The following is a 26,518-nucleotide window of genomic DNA, read 5'->3' as shown; positions in this document are numbered from 1 at the left end:
GAGCACTTTGGGGGTGACCCTCTTCTCCAGACCTCAGGAAAGTGTAGTGGTCACACCTGGCCTTGGGGAGAGGAGCCAGGGTATGAGGAGGAAGGTGGAGGTGGTGGTGGTGCCTGGGGACCTGGGCAAGAATGGGACAGTGGGCGGGTCCGAGACTGCCTACTTTACCTGACAGCTAGAGCTGGGTGGGGAGAAGCCAGCTCAGCTCCTACCCTGGTGGATTAAGGAGATTAAAGTGAGAGAAGACAGAGATGTCGGAGAGACCAAGAGGTGAAACACAGGGGTCCTCATGAAGGAAAGCCTAGGGGTGGGGAGGGGGCTGGGACCCAGGGATCCTTCTCCTTGGACCTTTCTAGGGAGTCTGGGGTGAGAGGGCAAAGGCTGGGGAAAAGAAAGGAGTTAGTTGATCCCTTCTGTCTCTTCATTGTCCCAATTCTCCCTCACTTGCATTTCACCAGCTCCCCGTTCAGCTCTCTGGCTCCTGGCCCCCCCATTATTGCGATGGGCACCCCCTCTCCTCACGGTGCTGCACAGCGACCTCTTCCAGGCCTTGCTGGGTGAGTAGCGCCAGTTTTCTGAGGGGCAGCAGTGGAAAGGGCTGGCCTGTGCCTTCGAGGGCAATTACTGAGTTACTGAACTTGGGGGCTGGTTGGGAGCCTGCAGATCATTTGGTACAAGCAGGAACCCCTGGCAGGGGTCCTACATCAGCATCTACCTGCCTTGGCTGGAAGAGTTCTCCCTTACCAGACAGGCCGAGGAGAGGTGATGGCAGGGGTGGCCAGGAGGCAGAGGGAGGGAGACGGTAACTCAGTTCTCTTCCTGGGACAGACATCCTGGACTATTATGAGGCCTCCATCTCAGAGAGTCAGGTAAGGGGGTGAGGGTGGGGCCTGACTTCCTGAGGGAATAGGCAGGGCCGGAGGGGTGAGCTAAGTACTGCTAATATTAACCTGCGACTTGGGAGCCCTGGGGACACCGTCCTGAGGCAGGGGCACAGAGAATGGTCTCCAGCCCGACCTTCTCCCTTTGGTTTCCCCTTCTTCTTTTGCCTGCCCCAATTTCAGGCAGTCACTTTTTAGGCCTCCTCCTGTGGTTCCTGAGGGGAGAACTAGGCCCCCAGGGATTCCCTCCTGCCAGCCCCCCCCTCCCTCGCTACCCCCTACCATGGCCTCTCTCTAGTATCTCAACCACCCTGGGTGCTCCTGGCCCATCTGTGGGTGCTTCCTCACTAAGAAATGAACTCCCTCCTCGCTGCCTCCGCTGTCATGGCTGATGGCTCCATGTTAGCCTTCAGGCCTTTTGGCTTCTGCCTCCATCTCCTTTCCCATTATCCGGGTTCCTGCCAGCGCGGAAGGAGTTAACTCTGCCAAGGCACCCCCCCCATTCTCGCTCCTGGCTCCCTCCCTCCCTCCCCCTGCTTCCTCTCTCCTCCTCTCTCCCCTTCCCTCCTCGGCTCCACGGCTCCCTCGGCCGCTGCCACCTCCAACCCCCCCACCCCACTCCCCCGCCACGGCCCCTAGCCCCTGGCCGTTAGGCAAGACCCCCCTCCACCCCGGGGCTCCCCCAAATCCAGTTCCCCTCCCCCACCTCAGCTCATGCCCCAGCCCCCGAACTCCGGGGCTGCCAGCCCCCGGTGCCCCCGCCCCTCCTGAGAATCGGGGTGTGCGCCCCCAGCCCCCTCCCCTCCATTGGGGACCCCCCTTTAGGGCCCCCTTCCCCTCCTTCCCACGCTCCCCTCCCCTTCCCTTCTCCAACCCCTTCTTTCCCCTCTCACCCCTCCCCCCATCCTGGCCCCCCCTGCAAAAGTGGGGTGCGGAGGGGGGAGGGGTGAGAACCCACGGAGGGGAGGAACGAAACTCCGATGAAGTCAGAGCCCCTTACCCGCCGCCGCGGCCAGGCCCCCCAACATGGACTGTCTCTGTATAGTGACAACCAAGGTAAGCATGATGGGGGGGCCTCTAAACTGGGGGGAAGGATATGAGTTTGTGGGGAGGGGTTAGTCAGGCCTAACCTGCGGCTGGGGGCCCTGGAGTGAGAGCATCAGAAGCTGTATTTGGGGTTCATCATTTAGTTTGGGGGGTTCACATCTGAGAAAATGCTGGGTTTGGCCACAGGTGCCCCCTGGAGTGATCCTTTTGTACCTGTAGAGAAATGGAAAATTTGGGGGTATCCTGTGACTAGGGGGGTCTGGTGGATTTGGAGGTTCACCAATGAGGTCTGAGGGAGACTTATTTAAGGAGAAGCCTGGCTCACATGGGAGTCCTGCTTGGTGTAATGTTAGAAGGTGGACTATGTGGTAGGGGGTTCCTCTTCCCTGTTGGGGGACAAGCTAGCTTCCAGGTGCCTTGTTCAATTTCAGGGGGCTCCTGGCTTGGGGGTAGAAGGTTACTGGTTGTGAGTGCCTGACTGGTCTAGGGGTGTCAGGCCTTCAGGCTATAGAACAAGCGTCTCGTGGTCAATGCATTTTGGGGGGTGCTCTCTCAATTTGAGGGAACTGTTAATTTAGGGTTCAGTCATATGGATGGAGATAGTTGGGAGTCAGAGGGCTGGGGCCTGATATAGGATCACCTGAGGGAATGGACCAGGTGAGGTTAGGATTTGGGGTACTCCCTTGGGAGGTAGAAGGTTGCAGCAGCTGAGGTTGCCAGCTCCTGAGAAGGAGGAGGAGAGGTTTTGCGAGAGAAGGGATATGAGGAGGGGGACCAGGAACGTGGTGCAAAATTTGGGGGTGGCCCAGGCAGGTTCCCAACATCCCCATCTCCTCCCACACTGTATCTGCCCCTCGTTGAGAAAGAGGGAGAAGAGCGGATGGAGGGGAATGTTCCTGTTACCCCTGATACTTGGGATCAAGGTAGGGGAGGACACCTGGATTTAAGGTTACTGGGGTGCAGAGGAGTAGGAGGAGGGCCGGGCTGGCAGCAGTGAAGATCTGGACGAGGGTGGCCCTGTGGTTGGAGCCTGGCAAGTGCAGGAGCTCTTGGATGGGGAGTGCTAGCCAGCTCCTGGTGGGATGCAGAATACCTAGGTCTTGGCTTTGAGACTCTGGGACTGGAGAGCTGGATGCCTGGTGTGTGGAGGGAGGCTTGGGCGGGTGGCAGGCAGCTGGGGGTTGGGGGGTGGGACAGGAAGTGGGGGCCGGGGAGGCGGGGTCTGGGTGAGTCACAGGCTGGGGAGGGGGTTATATTTAGTGTGAACTGCAGCTTCTTAGGGGAGGGAGTTGAGGACACACATGTTCCCTGCCACTAACTCACACATGTGTGTACACATGCGTCTACACATGCGTCGTGCATGTGTGAGCGCGGATGGAAGAGATAGGGGGCTGAGGACCTTTAGGTCTGAGCCCCCACCGCCTCTCCAGGGCTACTTGCTTATTCCTCATTCTGTAGGCTTTGGGCTTTCTTCCATAGGGCTTCTTCCTCCCATCCCCTGTAGTTTCAATGGATTTTTGTGCCTCAGTTTCTCTGGCCTGCTCTTCTTTAATGTGTCTGAGCCTCAGTTCCTCCTGTCTCCGGCCCTTAGCCTGCCCCTTAGCCTTAGGCTCCCTGGTTGTGGTCCCTTATGTTCAGGTGAACACAGAAATCCAGTTGGAATGTGTGGGCTCTCCTTCCAACACGTGAACACACATATGCAAGCGAGGGTGAGGGGGCTTGCCTGCACTGGCAGCTATTCTGGGAGGAGGGTGGTTTATTCATCTTCCTTCAAGAACCCTACTTCTTTGATGGAGCCCAGAGTTGGGCATACCCGAAATTAGGAGCCTTGTGCAGAGAGGATCATGCATTTTGGGGTTTTACAGAGGCGTGGAGACCCGGGCTTGTCACATTCCATGGCCTGAGAACTTGTCAGTCTCGGGATGGCGGGGACTCCAAGTCCCATAAGGCCTTGAGGCACAAGCTCCCTCAATGTTAGAGGGTTGCTGCCCATGGGGCTGTTGGGAATTGTGGTTCATCTCTATCCAGGGCAGCGGAGGGTTAGCCTAGGAGGAGCCAGCAGGGGGCACATGGCACTTGTCCCCCCAAAATGCTGGGTGGGGTAGAGGGTGCTCATGCTTTGCGGTCGTTGAGCTTCCCAGCTCCGTCTGAGTCCTCCATCTTTCATTGCCTATATTTAGACTTCTGCCGCAGTAATTTAAGGAACAATTATTGAATGCCTACCATATGCCAGGCCCTGTGCTTTGTGCTAACTCTGTCCTTATAGCTATCACTTAGGTTTACTCCGTGCCTATCTCTCTGCCGGTGTCTCTCTGTCTCGAGTGTCTCTTTCTCCCACTCCGCCCCCGTCCCTCCCCCTTCTCCCCGCGCTGCTGCCGCCGTTGCCATGGTAACCGGCGACGACCGAAGTTGCGTGGCGGACTTGAGGGCCGGGCGAGGGTGGTGGAGGGCGGAGCAGAATAAGTGGGGGAGGGAGGAAAGTGGGGAAAGACTGGAGGTTTTTGGACGGAGTCCCGGAGGCGAAGCGGTTAAACCCTCCGGGTGGTCCTTATTGGGCAAAGCTAAGATGCCGAGGGCGGGGCAGTGTGGCCAACGGCCTCATTCATTGGCCAACAGGGGCGTGGCGGAGGGACAGTGTGGGCGAGGCTGGGGGAGCAATGGGCGGGAAGCGGACGGAGGCGTGGCCTCCTGGAGGCAGGTGGGCGGGGCCTGGCTTACTCTATCAAGGGAGGCGGGCAGCAACGCCTTGGAAAGGGGCGGGGCCTTAGAGCTGGGTAACCGGCCCGAAATGAGGGCGGGGCTGACCCGCAGAGGCGTGGCGTTGTCCCATGTGCAGAAACGAGACGGGGTTTGAGGGGCTTGCTGTCTGAGAAACTGCAGGGCACAGGGGTCTTTGGAAAGGAGAATCCGGGGGTTGGGCGATCTGACGTCTCAATTTTCCAAAGATGGAGCCCTGTTCAGATTTCATCAGAGCACAACCTCCTACCTCAGCTCTGTGTTCCAGGGAGACGGTTGCTAGGCGACAGCAAAGTCCTTGCTGCGTTGCCAGGCAACAGGGAAACGGAAAATGGAGGGAAAAAGGAAATGGGGGATGGGGGAGGGTCTTAGTGGGCCATAGCGCCCACTGGTGGAGAACTGGGGCCTGTGCGTTTTCTATTCTAGAAGGAATTTCGAGTCCAGCCCCTTCCGCACTGGCTCTCTCTGAGGATCCAAGCATTCTATCCAGATATGAAACTAGGGCATTGGGGTGGCATTCTGGGGGCGCATCTAACAGATTCTGATCAACGGGAAGAGAGGGGGCATGGGTGAGGTTCTAGGGAAGTCTGTCCTCTCTACCACATGTGGGCATTTTAGAGAAGCCAGAGAAACAGATTTTAGGAGACTGCTCACTGGGCTTTCAGAGTTGGAAAGGTGGGCGTTCAATGGAGAATATTTACAAGAGATGCTTTCAGGTTCAGTCTGGGACAAAATGGAAGCCTCCTGTGAAGAGATCTGAGGCAGTCATTTAGGGGTATTCTGGGAGATTTGTGGGTCACTGCAAATTACAGGCCAGATCTTATTTTGGTGACTAATTTTTGAGACTTAGGTATCGGGGAGATAGATACATTTGAGAGTAATCTTCCAACAAAGTGGAAATTTAGACTCATGGTGGGGATGTTGAAATGAAATGTAGGAAAGGCAGCCAGAAAAGGAAGTAATGGATGCATTTAAAGGGTAAAGAAATGGAATAGGAAAATATCTCTTAATTTAAGGTTTGGTAATAAATTGAAAAGGTCGCGATTTAATTTGGAAGGCCATCTTTAAGATACATTAAGTAGTCCCTAAAATGCAGTCTGGTGGTATTGGGAAGTGATATATTACAAAGTCATTAGGTTCAAGGATTTGGACAGAGGACCCCAAACGAATTTGAAGACTGCTTATTTGGATGTTTAGATTAGACCAAGGGTAAGAGTTGCATTAATTTCAAGGTCTCTGTTGGTAGATTGGGGGATGGATATAATTTTAAAAGGGATGATTTAAAGGGTAGATTAATTTGAAGGCACAACAGGATCTATGGTCCTTAAACTCTTAGGGCATTGTCTGGCTATCAGGTGGGGCTTTGCTGCTGGTTAGAATGGGAGATGTCTTGGCATCTGAGGGGACGTGTCCATATTAACAATCTTTGGGGAGGTAAGGGGGAGGGGCTTGAGGGAGGCTTGTGGGGACCCTTGGGGGTCCTTCTGAATTGAGGGAGACCTGCTGCTTCCTTGCCTGCACCCCGAGAGTCCAGTGAGATTTTGGAATAGTTAGGGGCCTATGTTTTTTTATAGTTGGAAGATTAGGTAGAATAAGGGGTCCCTGAGAACCAGAACGGTAAATTGGTAAATTTTAGGAGTGTCTATTTGTAGAGGGGTCGGAATAAGAGTATACTGTGGAAGGTGAAGTCCACAGAGAAACAGCTAGACAGGGAAGTTGATGGCTAAGAGGGTCTCCCCTCACCCCCTCTCTCCCATCGTGACGCTCACCCGCACTGCGCAGGCGCCGTCCCCCCCCCCCCCCCGCTCCGGCCGCAGCCTCCAGTCGCCGCTGCCGCTGCAGCCCCCGCCCCTCTGCCCCTCCCCCTCCCCAACCCCGCGACCCTTGCTCTCCCACCCACCCCCTCCCCTCAGCCCCCCTCCCCTTCTCCATGTCGGCTCGGAACAGATTCGCCTCCATGTGTCTCTGCGTGGTACGTGCCGCGGTACGGGCTCCGGCCCCGCTCCCCTCTTCCCAGACCCCTCAAATCTCAGGGTGCAAGCTTAAAGCCCTGTCGCTCTTCCTTCTGCTTGGCGCGGGGTCTCTGGGTTGCAGTGTCTCGGGGACAGGCTCAATGGGTCGCTCCTCTTGTGATCATCCACTTTCACTCACACCCCTCTATTCTGGGGTACAAGCCTCAGTTCCAGGTCATTCTGGCAACTGGGGCTCTGGTGAGGAGAGGGCCAAGGGGGAAGGAACAACAGCGACCCTCAGGCCTTTGACTTGTCCTATGTCTTAATATATTGGGGGTTCAGACTTGGTCCCAATAGCATCCGGGCTGTCGATGGCCAGGGCCCTGAGTCCCAGTAGGGTAAAAGAGGGGATCCTCCTTTTCTGCCAGTTGTCCTGTAATCTGGGGCTGAGAGGTGCTGACCCTGACCCCCACCTCCCAGTCTGCAGTTTCTGAATGACTCTCTCCCACCCTTACCCCTCCAGAGGTTCTTCCTTAGTACATTTACTTAGAAAATTTCCAGGGACTGAATATAGGCCCTAACCTCCTTCAACCACATTCTGGGAACTTTGGTACCCTGTTCTGGTTCCCCATTTCCCTCACATTGTCTCCCAATCAGGACAAGCCGGGTTCCTCAGTCCTAGACAACCCCCTCCCCCCCATGGGGGTGGGGCAGGAGCAGTGTCTGCAGTCTCACTGTGATATAAATTTCCCTTCATTACCTCTGTAGAATAAACAATGAACTGTCCTTTCCCACGCTTCCATTTTCTTTATGTGCACCCTGACATTTCTTCATCAGATTCAGGAATTTTCTCTGTGAGGTAGGGTGAAGGTGGAGAGGCATTGGGTTCAAACTCTCCCCTAGAGTCCAAAACTCAAAGCTGCAACCCTTGGCTCTGCCTCAGTTATCACTTGGGGAGTTGGGGGCCTTGCGAAGTCAGAATGGAGAGCTGCATCTTCTCCTCCCTGGACCTCCCAGTTCTGGGGCCCTGGCCTTCAGCTTTTGTCCTGTCCAAGCGGAAGACCTTTTCAGGGTGTGGATTGAACAGCCTCTTTCAGTTCATCAAATTCTGTTATCCAAGATGGCCCTGCTTTGAGGAGGATTATTTAGTTTAGACTTCCCCTAACTTCCCATCTTCTCCACTCTTCGTGCTCATGGTATTGGAATCTGGAGCTTGAGAATCTCTCTCCAAGTCCATCTGCAAGGGCAGAAAATAGTGTATCTGGATGAGCCCCTCTTTTCTCTCTTTCAGGCTCTTCAAATGTATCAAGTTGCCCCTGGATCCCCGTTGTCTCTATGTCCTGGGTTTGACAGTCTTCGTGTACCATTTTCCTCTCCCCATTCTCTTCCTGCCTCTTTAGTCACAGCCAAAGTTGAGTTACATGTTCAGCCTTGGTTCCTCTTCCTCAGAATTTTCAGAATCATACTCTGGTTTCAGGCATTGACCTTGATAAGCTTCCTCCAGTTTGATCTTGTAACTGTTGTCCTCCTAATGTTGAGGTGCTCTCAGCCTCCCAGATACTTCTTGAGAGGGAATCCTAACTTCTCTTTTTACCTGTGTGTATTGGGGAGTGTGTTCTGTCTTCTCCAGTCTCCCTGGAGGGGAACCCTGTGTATGGTGGCCTCCCCATCCTCCATTGGTTGGGCCTGGAGTCGAGGACGGTCTGCTTCTGTGGGGGCAGAGGCCGAGTTGGGAGGACCCAGGCAGGGCTGCTGCCCTTCACTGCTGTCTCCAGTTGCCCTTTTCCTCTCTCTCTGGTTCCCAGTTAATCTCATTTACTGGTGTCCCGATTAAGCTAGCCCTTGAGGAGGCCCTTGAGATGGCAGGTGGTTAGTGAGGAAGGGAGTCAGGGCTCATGTTGGGTCTTTCACTCCAAAAGGCCGGAGAGAGACCAGGAATTCACTCTGAGGCTCTACCCTCTTCTGCAATGGTTGAACCTGGAAGCTGCTACCCATCCTGCCCCCCTTCTGAGCCCTACTGCCTCTGGTCCTCCCCCTTCCACCCCGTCCTCCTTCTAGTATATCCGATTAGCTGACTGGGCTGTGGGTATTTAGAGAGGTGGGGTAGACTCCTGGGGTCCCTTTGCTGATTACTTGGGAGCCAGCAAAACCATTGGAGGTAGAGCTGGATGGGTTTAGCTTTGTCCTGCCTAGGGGGGTGATGCCAAGTACCAGCTAGTGGAAGGACTTGACTGCGGTCTCTGCCTGGGGCACCCAAGGTGCTGGAGGGCCATTCACTCCTGGGGTAGAGGCTGCAGTAGGGGGACTGTGGCAGTGAGGGTGGAATGAGGTGGGATAGACTGCAGAGAGGGAGCAGCGACTGGATGGAGGAGGGAGGTTACAACCTGGGGAGTGGGATTAGGGAAGGAGGAAGTGCGATGAATCGATTGAGGGAAGCAAAGAAGCTGGGGATGGGTGTAGAGACGGTGGGGTGCACGTGTCCGAGGGGCTGGAGTCCTGGGATGGACGTGAAGGAACGGACGTTAGAGGAGGGAGTGTGCTGGGTAGAAGGCTGGGGTCCTAGGCTGGGAGGAGGAGGAGTTGGGGCATGGGGCTGGGATTTGGGAAGAGGGGAGAGGTGCCGAGGCCCCGGCGGGAGAGGGGGCTGTGGGGAGGGTGGAGAGAGGGAACCAATGGGCTGGAGGACAGGGAGGGGGAGGAGCTGGTCAGGCCCCAGGGCCTTCCGCACTGCACTGGCGGGGGGAAGAGGAGGCGCGCCGGGGCGGGCAGCCTGGAGCCCGAGGCGCGGGGCTGGCCCCAGTGACGCCTCCATCCCCATCCCCAGAAATACCGCTACCAAGATGAAGACACGCCCCCTCTGGAGCACAGCCCGGCCCACCTCCCCAACCAGGTAAACGCCCCCGAGCTGGTGCACGTGGCGGAGAGGAACTTGTCCCACCTCGAGGCCGTCCAAGGGGTCGTGGGCCACGCCCACTTCTCCCCCGTCAAGGTAGGAGACTCAGGCGGCCCCCTCCCCAGTGCGGCCCTCGGAGCCTCGGAGCTACAACCACCCCCAAGGGCCGGTAGGGCGAGAGCCGTAGGTGGGGGGAGGCTGGGACTGGGGGTTGGGGTTCTGGCTCCTGGGGCTGGCGGGGGAGGGGGCCTTAGGGGCGCTGAAAAAACCTGGTTCCTACAGAGGAGAAAGAGGCCAGGCAAGTGGGAGTGGGTGTGGAGCTTGCAGCCAGGGTGCGTGTATGTGCGCGCGTGTGTGTCTGTGCCCGTGTGTGTTGAGATGTGTGCATCCCCCAGGATGCTCCCCGCGCCCAGGCCCTCTTCATTCCTTCACACCCCCACCTCCGTTTCCATTTTCTGTGTCCAGAGCTCTGTTCAGAGCTCCCGCTGCCCTCATTTGCTCTTGTCCCTTCGCCACCTCCTCCCCCCACTTCCGGCCTGTGGGCCTGGCTCTCCAGCCCTTTCCATCTGTCTGGCATGAGACTTCTAGTTGCAGGGCCTTTTTGCCTCCGTCCCCGGCCCCAGCCTTCGCTCCCCTCCTGTGTTCCCTCCCCTCCCTGCTGGCTGGCTGGCTGGTTCTTGATGCCGTCTCTCTCTTCCTCCCACGCACTCTCCTTCTCCCTCTTCCCGATCCCCAGCTCAGGCCCTCCACGGCCTGATCACTCCTCTTCCTCGGTCAGCCATCTCCCCGTCTCCCAGTTACCCCCTTCCCCAGTCACCATGTCTCTCCTTTCCTCCCGTCCTCCCCTCTCTCCTCCTTTTTGGCTCTCACCTCCACCCAGATCCCTTTCTGCCCTTCCTGTGTCCCCATCCCCGTGATTATTTACCACCACCTGTTTCCCCTTCTTTTCTGCGTTCACAGTACGTTTTCCCTTCTCCAGTCCTGGGGAGGCCTTGTTTCTGACACCTTCCATTCTCCAGGCCACTTCCCATTGTCTTCCCCCTCAGTCTCCTCTTCTGGAGGCACAGGCTAGAGGCATAGAATGTACCAGGCTAGCTGTGAGATTCAGGGGAGCACTTTGGGGTCAGAGGTGAGATTCCGGGATCTTGTGGGGTGCCCTGGGAAGCAGGAGGTTGTTGATATTTCACTAAGAAGATGGGGAGGAGGTTTCTGAGCTGGTGGATGAAGAGGCAGAGAGCGGGCAGCAGGAGGTTCCGGGGTGAGGAAGTGGCAGGAGAGGAGTTGGAGAGGGAGAGAGGACTGTTCTCTGGCATGTAGCAAAATGGAGGAATGACAGAGAGGAGGTCCTGGGGCAGGAGTCACACAGGGATGAGACCGGGAAATCAGGGCAGCAGGTTGAGCTGATTGAGAGGAAGGAAAGGAAGGCCCCAGAGATGGGGTGATGATGCAGAGTATTCCCGTGAAACTCTGGGGGCCCATAAAGAGTGAAGGAAAGAAGACTAGAAATACTTTTTTTTCAGAGATGGGGATATTAAGTCCCTGGGGAAGGGAAAGAGGAGAGGAAGTGACAGTACAGAGCTAGGGAGATTTGGAATCTGAGCTCAGGAAGCGGAGGGAAGTGGAAGGAGAGAGTGCTGGAGGCCACAAACGTGGGAAGGAGGTCTTACAACAAGGTCTGGGGAGTTGGGGTAGACAGGAGAAGCCTCAGTTTTCAGAGGAGATGGGGAGTGGGTTGAGAATGAAGGATTGTGATTCGGGCGTAGAATCTTGAGGGTTTGAGAATGAGGCGAGGGAGAGTGGTGCTGATCTTTCTGGGGAATCAGAAATGAGGATGGAGGATAAGAGCAGGAGACTGGTAAAGGATGGGGCCAGATGGGAGGATAGGGACAGGGAAGTGGATGGAGAATGGAGGCTGGGGTTGGATGATGGAAACTGAAGGGTGGGGCAAGGATGTAGATGGAGGATATTGGATGGGGGAGAGAGAGGGAGGGGATGCAGATGAACGTGGCTGCCAGTGAAAGATGGGGGCTGAGAACTAAGGTTCTAGAATAAGGATGCGGAGGGGGATTGAGGACAGGGTATGGGGTGGATGGACATGTGGATGAAATTTTGGCAGTCGGTGGCTTCAGTTAGGCAACAACATTTGCTGAGATTTGAAGGATTGGAGGATGGTGACAATAGATTTATGGGTATGAAATCTATTATAGAGCTTGAAAATGTGTAGTATTGAGAAATAGCAGTAGGAGAGAGGAGTCTGGGGAATCTGTGATGAGTGCCTCGCGCTTGGTAGGCTCCAAATAAATATTTGTTTAAGGAGGAGATAGATTGGAGACCCCGGAAGGAGGCTTTTGGCGGCCTTCTCCCATTGCCATGGAAACATGGCTTCGGTTGCCCTGGCAATTGGGGAAGCCCCTAGGACCGGCCTAAAGCTGGCCCCGCCCTGGAGTCTAGAGACCCTGCGGTGTCGAAGCGACTGACGTCAGGGACCTGGGCACGCCCCACCTTAACCCTTTCCCGAATGAAGTGGGGTTGAGGGGAGAGTAGATGAGAGAATAGGACCCGGATGTCTTTAACCACTCCCCTTTCCTGACGTCCTTTGCATTGCGTAGATTGAGGGGCTTAGGGGAGGGAGGAAGGGACGTTATTCAGGATGCTCTGCGCCCACAAACCTCTTCAGCCTGGACTTCTCGGCCTGGCTAACGGGGGGCGGGGCCTAGGGCAGGAGAGGCGGGACTAGCGGATCCCTACTGCCCTCGGGAGTCTGGTCGTCTCTAGGCCACGCCCCATCTCCTCCTCCCGTTGTCCTGACGACAGGGCCTCCGGGAGGTGGGTCTCCCTAGGCCTTGGCTGGGCTTAGATACCGTTGCTAGGCAACAGGGTCCCTGGAGGAAGGAGTGGATTGAATTGGTGGGTGGGCGAGAGGGAGGGTGAGGCCTGCATCTGGGGGAACCCCAGATTCCTGGGGCCCAGGGTTTAGGGTAAATGTGTGTGAAAGTGAGGGGCAGATCTGAGGGAGGGTTATAAAGGTATCTGGGTGTATGTGGGTGGATAGGGACAGGGATGGGGGCTGGAAGGAGGGGCAGAAAAGGCAGGACCCAGTGGACACAAGCCCTGCGGTGTATGTGTGTAGCACATAAGGCATGTAACACTCTGTGGTGTTACATCCGGTGAGAAACTTCCCCTCTTCCAGTTGCCCCCCCCCCTTTACCATCTGCTGCTCCCCCATCTGGCTGTCTCTCCCTTCCTGCTTCTCAGACACCTCCTTCCACATGCAGGGGGCCTGGGCTGGGCAGAGTTGGGTACAGCACGTGTGCATGTGTGTGTAACGTGGATGGAGGCTGGGTCCTTCAGGGAGTCACGGGGAGCAGCACGGGCTGGGTTAAGAGGCTGCAAGGGTAGCCAGGCTGCTGGGCCTCTTGGGTGCGGGCTCCCTCTTGAGCCAAGGCTCAGGCAGCTTTTCATCTTCTTTTTCCCTTCATAGGCCAATTCCCCCCCTGTGATTGTCAACACAGACACCCTAGAAGCCCCGGGATATGTGAGTTGTTTAGATTTTGGGGCCATTGCAGCAGGGAGAGGGGAGAGGGGAGGGCCTGGGTCCCAGCAGCAAGGTAGGGCCAGGTTCTCAGGTAGGAAGTCTGTCTCACTGTCCTTGTGTTTCTGGCCCGTGCTGGAGTTGCAGGTGAACGGAACGGAGGGGGAAATGGAATACGAGGAGATCACATTGGAAAGGGTGAGCAGGCTCCTCCCTCTGAGGTCCCCCCTCTTGCTCCCTGTCTGTGCTTCTCTCTGTGCCCATGTTTTCTAGGTGATCAACCTCTTAACCCTGTCCTTTCCTCTTCTGGTCATAGCTCCCTGACCCAGTCCCCTCCCTGCTCACCTTGTCCCAAGTGGGCAGCTGACCCTCTTCCCCTCCTTCTGCCCAGGGTAACTCAGGTCTGGGCTTCAGCATCGCAGGTGGCACTGACAACCCACACATCGGTGACGACCCATCCATTTTCATCACCAAGATCATTCCCGGCGGGGCTGCGGCCCAGGATGGCCGCCTCAGGTGGGGAGAGGAGACAGAGGGCAGGATTCTGATTCCCTTGAAAGGGAGGGCCAGGGCAGCAGGAAGCTTCCGGCTCAGGCCCACCTTGCTGCCCTCAGGGTCAACGATAGCATCTTGTTTGTAAACGAAGTGGACGTTCGGGAGGTGACGCACTCAGCTGCAGTGGAGGCCCTCAAAGAGGCAGGCTCCATTGTCCGCCTCTACGTCATGCGCCGGAAGCCCCCGGCTGAGAAGCTCATGGAGATCAAGCTCATCAAGGGGCCTAAAGGTAGTAACTCATCATTTCTCCACCCCCAGCCCCACTGTCCCTGGCCCCAAGGCCTGCCCCCCAGGTGCTTGGGTGCCCACCTCTGCCCTCCCCTTCACCTAGGTCTTGGCTTCAGCATCGCAGGAGGTGTCGGGAACCAGCACATCCCCGGAGATAATAGCATCTATGTAACCAAGATTATTGAAGGGGGTGCCGCCCACAAGGATGGGAGGTTGCAGATTGGAGACAAGATCCTGGCGGTGAGGACCCCTGTCACTTTTCTAGCCTACACTTGGGTCTTGCCTACAGGCCCAGGCTTCCTTATCAGCTCACCCCTGGGTGCATCTGTCTGGAGGCTGTTTCTGGTTCTGTCTGAGCTCTGCTTCCCTTGACCCCAGGTCAACAGTGTGGGGCTGGAGGACGTCATGCATGAGGATGCCGTGGCAGCCCTGAAGAACACGTATGATGTTGTCTACCTAAAGGTGGCCAAGCCCAGCAATGCCTACCTGAGTGACAGCTATGCTCCCCCAGACATCACAACCTGTGAGAGCCCTCCAAACCCCAGAGTTCCCCGTGACCCATCCCAGTTACCCCAATGATGTCTCTGGTCACCGTCTCTTCAAATCCTTCCCATGAACTAGCCACCACCTCTGTCACTTCCTGTGGTTGGAGAATAGATGAGAAATCGGTCCCCATCGAAGAACTAGAAAAGATTGTCAGTAGTCTTTCCCCTAGAAGGCACAAGGCCCAGATGGTTTTATGGTTAATTTCACCAAATCCTCAAAGAACAGATAGTTCTTACGCTGTTTCTGAGTATAGGAAAAGATAAATAATTTCACATTTTGTTTTATAAGGGCAGTTCAGATGGTCACAAAAATAATATAAAAGAAGGAATGTATAGGACAATTTTGCTTCTGAACACAGATGTAAAAGTTTATAATAAATAGTTGCAAAACAAAGAGCAGCATATTAAGGGATTAACATTGTCACAAAGTATGGTTTGTTTCAGAAAGTTGAATGTGGTTCCATATTATGAAACCTCTTAACATGATTCACTGGGAGAAAATGGGAGAAAAACAGTAAGTTCATTTCAGATAGATGTGGGGAAGGCATTTGATGAAATTCAACATCTATTTTCGGATGAAAATACTATACTAGGAACAGAGGACTTTTTCCTTAACATGACTGAAGAATAGTGACCAGAAATCACATCGTAATGATAAAATCCTGGCAGTGTGTCCATTAAGTTAGGAACTGGGCAAGAACGCCTCTTACTGCTGCTAAGACTCTACATTGCTTTAGAGCAGGGCTTCTCGATGTTGGTACTATTGACATTTTTGCACTCAGTAATTTTTTGTTGTGGGGAGTTGTTCTGTGCATCGTGGGATGCTTAATAACAGCCCTGGCCTCTACGTATCAGATGACAGTGGTACCCCTCCCCACCCATCAGAACAACGAAAAATGTCTCTTTAGACGTTGCCAAATATTCCCTGGGAGGCAAAATTACACTGTTTGAGAATCACTGCTTTAGAGATTTCTAAAGTGTAACAAGAGAAAAAGAACAAATGGATGTTACATTTGAAAAGGGAAAAACAAATGTATCCTTATTTGTAAATTGTACTCTTATACATCTAGATTAAAATCTAAGTGAATTAACTGAAGAACTTAGAAATAATATGGAGGGTTAAGAATGTGGCCACGTGTAGGATAAATAACAAGAATTAGTAACTTCCCAGCTATAAGATAATGTACTGGGTAAAAAGATCCCTTTTGCCATGGAAAAAAAGCTCTGTATAATGCTTAGAAAAATGATCTGGATAAAAAGTGAGATTTATTTGAAGAAAATGATGCAACTCTACTGAAGGACATAACAGAAGACTGGGAGAATTAGAGAGTCACACCATGTTTCTGGATGCAAAAACATAATATGCTAAACATCTCAACCCTTTCCAAGTTAATCTATACATTTTATGCAACCCTAATCAGAATTTTAATGTCCCCCCGCCCCCAACCCCGGGAACTTGGCAAGTTGATTCTAAAGTTCAACTGGAAAAATACATTTGGGAGAATAGCTAAGAAATTTTTGGAAAAGAGTAACAAGATGTGACTGCTCCATCCAAATATGAAATCATACTGTAAAACCCTATTAAAATCCCATGATCTTGTTTCTAAACAACATAACCTACCAAAGAGAACCTTGGTTCTTTGGAGAAAAGGCCAATTCTAAATCTTGAGCAAGAAATGTTAAAGGTGAGCTTGTAACATCTTAGGAAGCAGGGAAGATACTCAAGACCACTAGGGTCATGTCAAAGACACAGGAGCCAAATTGAAGCTGACCATTCAATCAAAATTCATTAAATATGTTAAAATCTATTCAAAATAATTGGGTACCTTTGGAGGATGCTAGGGAGCCCATTCATTCTGAAAACTGGCAAATAAAGGGAAAGGGTCAAGCATTTACATTCCCTTCCTGTACAAACTGCACCTCAGGGTAACCAAATGGTTGATATGGGAATGTTCTTTTTTATAGACAAATTCCCACTAATAAATGTTCCTTCCTTTAAAAAAAAGTAGAATATCGCTCTTTTGCTGTCCCCAATGAAATATCAGTACTGGGCAGGGATCATCAATGGCTGCTAAAACTCTTAGGTGACAGGCTAATGGGGAGCTTTATTGTGGATGGAGCAAACTGACAATACCTGAATCTACAGATATGTCTTACCTGCAGCCTGATGTTATCACATCCTGTCGGGGTGCAGCAGAAAGCATGCAGCACCTCTGAAGGGTTCTTGCCAAAAAAATTGAACTTGGGTCTAGGCAAGTCTCTAGTCCGATTGACCAGCTTACAGGAGATGCAGGGCAGAGGTGCAGGTTAACCCCCCAGGGCCGGGGATGCAAGCAGTGATTTAGCTGTTAGAATTTCCCTAATAGAATAAGGGAGATTCTATTAGACAAATGACCTAGTTTTTTCCCACAAATGAATGGCCAAGAGGGAGAAAGAAAAAAAGAGAGGAATTTTATAGATGAAGAGATTTGAGAGATGCTACAACCAAAGGAAAACCCCCAAAGCCTAGTATTCATGTTCCCCTTGACTTCATGACCCCTGGCATCTCTAGGTCATGAAACCTTCAGGTCTGCCCCTAGGAGAACCAACCCTACTGTCACCTGTGAAGTCCTGCCCCCTGACATTGCTGTGACCCAGTGTCCCCTGTACCACCCCAGCCTCATTTCTCTGGCACAGTCACATTCCCTCAGGAGGAGGTGGGAAGATGGGTGCTGTCTCCCTCGGCGCGTTTCTGTCTCATCCTTTCGCCCACGTCTTCCCCCAGCTTATTCCCAGCACCTGGACAACGAGATCAGTCACAGCAGCTACCTGGGCACCGACTACCCCACAGCCATGACCCCCACCTCTCCTCGGCGCTACTCTCCAGTGGCCAAGGACCTGCTGGGGGAGGAAGACATTCCCCGAGAACCGAGGCGGATTGTCATCCACCGGGGCTCCACGGGCCTGGGCTTCAACATCGTGGGCGGCGAGGATGGTGAAGGCATCTTCATCTCCTTCATCCTGGCTGGGGGCCCTGCAGACCTCAGCGGGGAGCTGCGGAAGGGGGACCAGATCCTCTCGGTGAGGGGAGGCGGGCTCTGCCCGCACCACGCCCTCCCCTCAGGGCAGAGCCCAGATGGGCAGGGGCCTGGTCCCATCTCCAGCAACCCAGCCTCTCCTGCCCTCTCTAGGTCAATGGCGTTGACCTCCGCAATGCCAGCCACGAGCAGGCTGCCATCGCCCTGAAGAATGCGGGTCAGACAGTCACGATCATCGCTCAGTACAAACCGGAAGGTACTAGGCCTGAAGCTCCCCGCTCTTGGGGGTTGAGATGGTCCTCAGAACTCTGTCTCCTGGGCTCAAGTCTCCAGCGGGGCCCAGGGAGCATGACAGCAGAATGGAGCCAGAGCCCAGGATCCTTCTTGTCCCTCCTCAGAGTACAGCCGATTCGAGGCCAAGATCCACGACCTTCGGGAGCAGCTCATGAACAGCAGCCTGGGCTCAGGGACTGCCTCCCTGCGGAGCAACCCCAAAAGGGGTTTCTACATCAGGTCGGATGCTTCCTGTGCTGGGCTCCTCTTCGTTCTGTGCCCCCTTGCCCCCCAGCCAGCTCTTCCCTTGCATCCTGCCGCCCCCCAACCTCCCCCCACCCCCGCAGGCTCACACTCGGCTGGTGTTCATGGGCTCAGCTGCACAGGTTAGCATTTTGAAATACTCCATAGTACATGGAAGACAGCCTCCGTCTGGAGTAGCCCTACTGCCTCCTAGCCCCTGCTCACCCTGGCACTTCCCCCTCAGACCCCTAGCTGCCCCACAATCTGCTAACTCAAAGGTTAATGCCTGGCAGAGCAGGGAGCCCTCGGCTTTTGGAATATTGCCCCAACCTGCACAGCCCTGTGGGATAATGTGGTCCAGGGGAGGGACCACAGCTCTCTGGAGTCTGTCCCCCTTCTCTCCGGCAGTGTTTTGCTACCTTCTTAGGGCTCCTTGTCCCACTGGCTCCTCTGTCTCGCCCTCCCCAGGTGTAGATGCCGTGTCTTAATGTTCCTTCCCTTCTCTCCCTCCGGGCCCCCGTCCACTCACACGGCCTCACCTGCTGCTCACTCTGCAGATGTCTCTCCGAGCTGTCAGCTCTGGCCTGACCTCTTCCCGGAGGTCCAGACCTGCAGTTCTGGCCATCTGCTTTCTAGACACGTCCCTTGGGATGTCCCATAGGCATCTCACCTGCAACACGTCCCAGACTGAGCTCACTTCTTGTGCACCTGTGCTCTCTGTCCTGCTGAATTAGTGTTCTCTCTCCTGAGATGGCACCACTGTCCACCCAGATGCCTGGCTCAAACTCGGGCCTCACCTGGCCCCTCCTTCCCTGCGGGGTCCAGCTGGTTCCCAGGGCTGTTCAGTTCTGACTCCAGAGGACACCGGACAGTCTGGAGTCTCTTCCTGTCTTTCTCGCTCCAGTACTCCGCTCGGCATCTCTGCCACCTCAGCGGTCATTCCTTCCCTTGTCCTGACCTCAGAGGTTGGGACTTAATGCCAGGAATTTCATATTGATGAGGATAACCAGAGTTTGCAAAGAGTGATCTGTTTTTTTCCTTATGAGTTTTTTTAAATTAACTTATAGTAAATTTACAGTTTTGTGTCAGTTTCTGGTGTACAGCACAGTGATTTAGTTGTAAGTATACATATATATATTCCTTTTCATGATCTTTTTCATTATAGGCCATTAAAAGGCATTGAATATTGTTCCCTGTAGGACCTTGTTGTTTTATCTGTTTTATATACAGTGGTTAGTACCTGCAAACCTCAAACTCCCAGTTTATGCCTCCCCACCTTCTTCCCTTCCCCCTTACGAGTCTGAGTCCAGGTTGCGCCTGTGACTGTGACATGCTTACGAATTGCGCCTGCTTTTTCGGAAGGGTGCTCGTCTAGACCTTCCTCGAGAAATTGCACTGAATCCACATCCTGTCTTCTCCCTGACACAGCGTGGACGGAGTGACAGTTCATAGTTGTGGCAATTATGAGTTTTGGTAGAGCTCTGGGTCCCCACAAAGGTCTCGGGTTCAGAACCCACAGCTCCTGTAGGGGAGGCATCAGCTGCCATGCTTGTGGGTAGACCCCTGGACAGAACCGCCAGGCTGGGTCTCAGGGTGGCCGGAGTCCTCACCAGGCTCTGACCCAAGGCCACCTGCCCTACAGGGCCCTGTTTGACTACGACAAGACCAAGGACTGCGGCTTCCTGAGCCAGGCCCTGAGCTTCCGCTTTGGGGATGTGCTGCATGTCATCGACGCCAGCGATGAGGAGTGGTGGCAGGCGCGGCGGGTCCACTCTGACAGCGAGACCGATGACATTGGCTTCATCCCCAGCAAACGGCGGTGAGCCTTCTTGCCACGGGTACCGAAGCTCCCAAGGTCCCCCGGGTGGGCAGCCGATAGGGAGGGCATGGGTCTGCCCCCTGACTTCTTGGGGGTCTGTCTGCTGGGCCTTCCTGGGCACCATGACTCCCATGAGCCTTTGGGGCAGACGTCTCATTAAGGAGCAGCTGGGAGATGGGATTAGCAGGGCCATCGGGCCGCTCACTGGGCATTTTCCTGCCGTCATCCTTCCATGTATCCCACAGGGTTGAGCGACGAGAGTGGTCAAGGTTAAAGGCCAAGGTAGGTAGAAGAGGCTGTGAGCTTGTGTGGAAGAGTGGGGGGCTTGTGGGGCTGGACTTGACCGACCACCTGGCCTGCTCTTTCTTCCTAGGATTGGGGCTCCAGCTCTGGATCACAGGGTATGTAGTGTCAATTTGGGAACACCTGGGGTGAGAGGGGCCTGAGCTTCTCTTGATGTCCTTAGGAAGATGGCTCAGGGCCCTGAGTCCCCTATCTCAGAGCCCCTCACAGACGCCCTGCCTCCCGCTAGGTCGAGAAGACTCGGTTCTGAGCTATGAGACGGTGACGCAGATGGAAGGTGAGCCCCACCCTGGCCCAGCTGAGCCCCTCCTGCTCCCCGGCTCTGCTGTCCCCTGAGCCCTCTCTCTCTCCTCAGTGCACTATGCTCGCCCCATCATTATCCTTGGGCCCACCAAGGACCGCGCCAACGATGATCTCCTCTCCGAGTTCCCCGACAAGTTTGGATCCTGTGTTCCCCGTGAGTGCCGGGGCCTTGGATGGAGAGTGCCCCATCTTTTGGGTCCCCCATGCCTATTTCTTACCTGTCCCTCCATTCCCTCCAAGGGGTCACAGGCAGAGCGCTTTCCGTCCCTGGGGCGCAGCCAGGCACGGAGGTTCTCTGAGAAGGGCGCTTCTCAGCCACCCTCGTGTTCCACCGTGACCATCCCAGGCCAGGGACTTGGAGGATCTGGAGGTGCTGGGAGAGGTGGCTCTGTCCTTCCTCAGTCTCAGTCTCCTCAGGAGCCCCCTTCCCCTGAAGGACCAGCTGGGCTCCCTGTGGGTTGTTGTAGGCAGGGTTTAAGCTAGAGTTTTGGTGATTAGATCTTTGGTGGGTGGGGTGACTTCCCGGCAGATACGACGCGGCCCAAGCGGGAGTATGAGATAGATGGCCGGGATTACCACTTTGTGTCGTCCCGGGAGAAGATGGAGAAGGACATTCAGGCCCACAAGTTCATTGAGGCCGGCCAGTACAATAGCCACCTGTATGGAACCAGCGTCCAGTCCGTGCGAGAGGTGGCTGAGCAGGTAGGAGCTGGCGGGCACCCCGTCCTCGTCCTCCCCGCCGCCCCCTACCCCCGGCCTTCCTCCAGCTCTCTCTAACTCTTTCTCTCTCTGTCTCTTTCCCTGCTGGGTCTCGACTCTGCTCCTCCACCTCCTTCTCCTCTTGGGCAACTCTGTCTGACTGCCTGCTCTCTTGTGCCCTGCTACCCTGCCTCCCCGCTCCCTCCCTCCCTCCCTCGGTTCCTGACCCCAAACTCCGGGCTGCCATCTGTCCCCTTTCCTCCCCCAACCTTCGCCTTGCCCCATTTCTCCTCTCTTCCCGTGGCCTTGCCGTTGGTGGCTTGACCTCCCTCACCTGGGTCTCTCCCTTCTGCCGGCTCTGGGTTGGCCCTCTCGCCTCTCCCCTTGCCTGTTCCTGGGGTCTCCACTCCCATCTCCCACTCCTCTGCCACCTCCATCTCCCTGCTGCCCCCACCCTGCCCTCTCCCTCCACGGCTCCTTTCTCCATCTGCCTCTCCTCCTGCCCATCTGTCTCTCCTTGTTCCTTCCATCTGTCTGTCCTCTGTCCGTCCTCCCCTCCCGCCTCCCTCTATCCTACTTCCTTTCTATTTCTTTGCTTTCTCGCCCCACCTGTCTGACTCCACCTCCACCTTGCCTTGCTCTGCCCCATCTTTTGGGTCCCCCATGCCTATTTCTCACCTGTCCCTCCATTCCATCCAATCCTTCCCTCCTGTGCTGGCCCCTGCCTTCCTCTCCATCTACTCCTCTCCTTTTTTTCTCTGTCTTTCATGCTGTCCATACCCCTTCCTGCCTCGACTCTCTCTGCCCACGTGTCTGTCGACATCCATGTCACTTCCCTTTTGGCCAACCTCCCATTCGCCACCTTTGTCTGTTCTGTGTCCTGTCCTGGCGCCTCTGTCTGTCCTTTCCCGCCACCTGCTGGTCCCCCTCCGCCCACCCTGCCTGCCCCCAGGGGAAGCACTGCATCCTCGATGTCTCGGCCAATGCCGTGCGGCGGCTGCAGGCGGCCCACCTGCACCCTATCGCCATCTTCATCCGCCCCCGCTCCCTGGAGAATGTGCTGTGAGTATCGTCCCAGGGGGCCTCCCCTCTGCTCCCCCACACTGTGGCCCTGGGCCTCAGAAGGCCTCCGTTGAACTCTCCCCTCAGAACCCTGGACAGCGCCTCCAGCAGCCCCTGAGGGGATCTGCTTGAGAGAGCGAACCTGTAGTAGACAGGGACTCCCAGGCCTCTTCCCTCCTCTCCTGCCCTGGGCTAGGAAGGACTACAACCCCCAGCACCCCCTGGGGCACACACCTGCTGGGGCAGGCCAGGGCCGAGTGCTGTCGGGAGTTAGAGTCTGAATCCCTGCGTGGGGCTGCCAGCTGGAAGGATGAGGCTCTGGAGAGGTCCTTGGAGCGGCCACACCCAACTGGGGTGGGTCGTAGGGAGGGGGACCATCTGTGGCCCCAGAGGATATGGGAAACTGCATTTTTTTTGTGCTCCAAATAAGAAACTACTGCTTGCACCTTAACGTCCCTGGATGGAGGAGATAAGGCTGGTGGGGCCCACCCTCAGGTCTGTGTCTCTCTCGCTCTCCACAGAGAGATTAATAAGCGGATCACAGAGGAGCAAGCCCGCAAAGCCTTCGACAGAGCCACCAAGCTGGAGCAGGAATTCACAGAGTGCTTCTCAGGTTAGGCTGTGGCGAGCCCGCTGCTAGTACTCGAGGCGCCTTGGGCTCAGACTCAGAAAAGGGGCCCCTGCTGGGTGGGCAGTTTAGAAAGAGGTGCCTGCCTTGGGCGGGTGCGGCATCACGGCTCAGGGCTTGGAGAACTAGAAACGGGTGCTCCTTCCTCTGGGCCTCACTCCCTGCTCCACCTACCCCCAGCCATCGTGGAGGGTGACAGCTTTGAGGAGATCTACCACAAGGTGAAGCGCGTCATCGAGGACCTCTCAGGCCCCTACATCTGGGTCCCAGCCCGAGAGAGACTCTGATTCCTGCCCTGGCTTGGCCTGGACTCACCCTGCCTCCATCGCCCGGGCCCTTGGTCTGGACTGAATCGCCCAAGCCCTTCGCACCCCCAGCCTCCCTCCCACCCCTTCTTATTTATTTCCTTTCTAACTGGATTCAGCCCACTGGAGGGGGGAGACTCCTCTGCATGTATCCCCATGCCCCAGAACTGGGCTCCTGAACCCCAGGAACCTGGGGTCTGGTGGGGAGCCGGGCTCCTTATCTGGAGCCCTCGCTCCTCAGAAGCCCTCGCTCCGCCCGCCCCCAATGCACACACAGACCCACCGGGGGCCACCTGCCCTCCCCCGTCTTCTCCCACAACATTCCAGGAGTCAGGGCCCCCCTCAAGGAGCACCCCGCTGCCGGGATGCAGGGCTACAGGCCTCCGCGCTCTCCTGAGGCAGGGTCTGGGGTCACCCCTGCCCCCAGCATAACTCCCTGTGTCCCTTGATTTCTCATTTATTTTTTTTCCTTTTTTTTTCTTCTCAAAGGTGGTTTTGGGGGGATATGTAGGGGGACTCCACTGTAGGCCCCCTGCCTTCCACATGCCCCCCACCTTTTTTCTTTGCCGGTTTGCATGAGTGGAAGGTCTAACTGTGGCTTTTTTTTTTTTCCTGGGTTTTTTTTTTGGGGGAATGGGGAGGGTTGGGTCTAGGGAGTGGGAATGTGGGAGGGAGGGGGGGGCAGGGATGGGGTCGGGTGTCCGGGAGCCAGGGGAAGACTGGACATGCTGCCGCCTTCTGCAATTTATTTATTTTTTCTTTTGAGAGAGTGAAAGGAAGAGACAGATACTTGAAACCTGGTGTGTGGCCTGGTTATTTGGGACCCGGGCAAGGAGGGAGACAGGGTGGGAGCATAGGAATAGATCTGGTAAAGTCAGATCCTTCTTTACCTGACCCCAGGCAGGATAGAGTGGCCCAAGAGGGGCCTTGGTGGGAACCTGCAAATCAAGGCTCCAGAGTTGGTGGTGAAGGATGGGCCTGGGCTAGCTGTGGGGCTGGTGCTTGGGCCAAGGTCACTGATAGACCCAGAAAGAGCACCTGCAAATGTAGCCCAGCCCTGATTACTCCCCTGGGCTGTCTCAGTCCTGTCAGGCAGTACAATGGTCTCTAAAGGAAAATAGAGGATAGTTTCTTTGTTCACATTCATGAAGTTGTGGACAGAGCTGGGCTCTGGCAATGACCTTTACAGAGGTTTGCTGATAAGAAATGCTTGGATTTCTTTATGTCTGCCCCATCTCTATAGGAAATATTTGAAACAGTTTTGCAAATAATAAGGGTAGGAAAATAGGACTCCATTTTCCAAAGATAAAAATTGGAGAAGCAGATGCAGTAGCTATGAGGGTAAATATGATTTCTGAGCTTCCTGGTAGTCAGGGGAAAAAGGGAAATGGCCCATTTTATGTATGTGGGTATGTACATACACATGTAAATAATATTATGTATTATTATGAAGGAGGAAAACTTCTGGTTCTTTTAGGGAGTCAGGTTTTTGTGGCCCTAAGTCCTACCTGAAGCTTCTCAGATGCTGCTCTGTGGAGTACAGGTTCTCAGCTTTCCTTCTGCTGCTGATCATGTGCTTGACAGGTTCCCCTCTTGCAGGCCTCGGCTGTAGCATCGATGAGCCGTGGCTGCCACCAGCTGGGGTTGGTCCCACTCCTTTCTCTCTCCGACTCAGGGCCCCCAGGGAGGAAGGCTGAGGTGCTGATCGGTTAAGTCCTGAACTGTGCAGAAGGGCAGTTTTTGTAGCCACCTCCTGACAGAAGTTGAGAGTTGGATGCAAAAGACTACCCCCTGCAGGGGCAGCGTTCCAGGGAGGGCATGGCTGCCCAGTCCTGACCTACTCCAAGGCTAGAGGCTGGGGTCCCCAGAGGTGGGCCCCTTAATCCAGTGGTCATCTCTGGATTGCCCTGTGGAGCCCAATCCTGGGGGTGGAGCCCAGGGACCTGCATTTCAGGAAACCTCCCTGGCAGTTCTGATGTCTTGCTGGGTGGAGAAGCACCACTTCCTAGGATGTTTTTCTGATATCCCTTCTTTTAGCTTGGTTCTGCCTACGTAGGAGCAAATGGTTTGAGGCTGTGCTCACGTTCTCTGCCATTGGCTGAAGGGAGAAAGGTGTGAGCCGAGGAAGGTGTGTGCAGGTAACGCGTCTGGAGCTAAGGGGTTAAGGAGAGTTCACCGAGAGGGGGTAAAATCCCCTGGTTCTGCATGCGTTATGTTTTAGATTACAAAAGTAATACATGTGACCTTACAAAGATTCAAATAAATATAGAAATACATATGGTTAAAAAAAGTTCCTTCCCCATTTCGTTCCACATACTCCTTACAGGGAAGCATGTTAGCAGTTTGGGATGTGGCCTTCCAAGTCTATAAAGAGCTCTTCCCTGGCCGTTTAAGGAGTCCGTGCATGCTTGAGTGGAGAGGCTCACTGGCTTCCCACACAGACTGGGGTTCAAAGCCTGACTCCTCTTCCCCACCTGCCTCTGTTTCTTTCAACCAGTGCTTATTTTGATCGTCCTTGGTGCCAAGCAGTGTGTGAAATGCTGGGAATGTAATGTCCCTGCGCTCAGGGAACTTGGGGTCCACCCAGTGGGGCAGCAGACGGTAGGAAGTAAAGGTATGCAGGTAATTTAAGATAATGATGCTGCGACTGAGAAAAGAAAGTGACCGCTGGATGTGAGTCCTTGCTAGGCTGGGCAGGGGAGCCTCTTCTTGGAGCAACATTTGAGCTGAGACCTGAGAAATGTGGAAGCTCGGGGTGGGGGAGTGTCCTAGGTAGAGAGGGAAGCAAAGTAGGAGGAAGTTTGTAACGCGGGTGGACAGAAGGTCACGGGAGTCGGGCAGGGTTGGGGGAGGGAGATGAACAGTTGAGTTGGTTCAGAGAAGTCAGCAAGGCCACAGGACCTTCTGTGGATGTTATAGATGCCGTGAAAAGGCCTGTTGGGCTGGAACTGGGGAGCAACCCCGGTGCCACAGTTGCTGATGGAGAAGGTACGCTAGGGGGCAGTAGAGAGCCAGGTAGGAGGTGGTTGTGAGGTTCAGGTGAGAGATGTGTTTCTGTTACTGGGCAAAGAGTTTAACTTCTCTGAGCCTCGGTTTCCCTAGCTGTTAAATGGGAATAATAGCTACCTGCCTGGCTGGATTCTTATGAGAAATAAAGGGGAAAATACACATAAAGCCTTTGACACACTGCTCAGTACTCGTTAGAAAGTGGTAGTCATGATTGCTTCTGGCCTCTCGATTGATCTTTTCTCCGTTGTTGGGGAAACTTGAGAGTTAAATAAAACTTGGAAACATTTGGAGTTTTATAGTTTTCTAAAATTTTCACCCTCTAAGTCAAAGTAGGAAAGAGGAGGTGCTGGGTCACAGGATCCCGGGTGTCCCAGCACTGAAAAGCTGGGTGTGCCTGGGTGGAGACCGTGGATCTGAGGAGGAGAGAGCCAGGATGGAGAAAGCCTACGGGAGATGGGGTGGGGGTGCTCTGGCCCCGCCCACTCCGC

The 26,518-nt window shown here is 54.8% G+C and overlaps 1 protein-coding gene across 10 annotated transcripts; it reads left to right on the top strand.

The window, feature by feature from the left end:
* The first annotated feature begins 236 nt into the window (after window positions 1-236).
* Window positions 237-26,316, top strand: DLG4 (discs large MAGUK scaffold protein 4). 10 transcript variants are annotated; one of them, XM_032498611.1, is made up of 22 exons: window positions 237-270; window positions 459-557; window positions 829-869; window positions 9,441-9,506; window positions 12,991-13,044; window positions 13,189-13,239; window positions 13,433-13,557; window positions 13,656-13,825; window positions 13,928-14,064; window positions 14,203-14,347; window positions 17,134-17,429; window positions 17,540-17,642; window positions 17,785-17,899; window positions 19,545-19,721; window positions 19,967-20,003; window positions 20,095-20,122; window positions 20,254-20,301; window positions 20,380-20,481; window positions 20,857-21,029; window positions 21,979-22,088; window positions 22,610-22,701; window positions 22,897-26,316. In XM_032498611.1, exons 1-22 carry the CDS (start codon window positions 252-254, stop codon window positions 23,001-23,003), a joined length of 2,295 nt encoding a protein of 764 aa, XP_032354502.1. In that variant the 5' UTR covers window positions 237-251; the 3' UTR covers window positions 23,004-26,316. The 10 variants fall into 10 exon arrangements, 9 of the variants coding, with proteins under 9 accessions (XP_032354502.1, XP_032354500.1, XP_032354499.1 ...); XM_032498609.1 differs by having other exon boundaries at window positions 13,180-13,239; XM_032498608.1 differs by having other exon boundaries at window positions 9,441-9,605.
* The last annotated feature ends 202 nt before the right edge of the window (window positions 26,317-26,518 follow it).

Source organism: Camelus ferus, chromosome 16 (genome assembly GCF_009834535.1).
Source record: "Camelus ferus isolate YT-003-E chromosome 16, BCGSAC_Cfer_1.0, whole genome shotgun sequence".
In the NCBI taxonomy this organism is placed as follows: Eukaryota; Metazoa; Chordata; class Mammalia; order Artiodactyla; family Camelidae; genus Camelus; species Camelus ferus.
Note: the sequence above shows the minus strand (reverse complement) of the source record. Positions and strands in the feature narration are given on the sequence as shown.

Excerpts from the sequence above, each read along its gene's own strand:
- DLG4 (XM_032498607.1), top strand. Across the intron at positions 13,045-13,179 it reads CCCTAGAAGCCCCGGGATAT|GAGTTGCAGGTGAACGGAAC; the intron begins GTGAGTTGTTTA and ends TGGCCCGTGCTG. Across the intron at positions 13,558-13,655 it reads GCCCAGGATGGCCGCCTCAG|GGTCAACGATAGCATCTTGT; the intron begins GTGGGGAGAGGA and ends TGCTGCCCTCAG.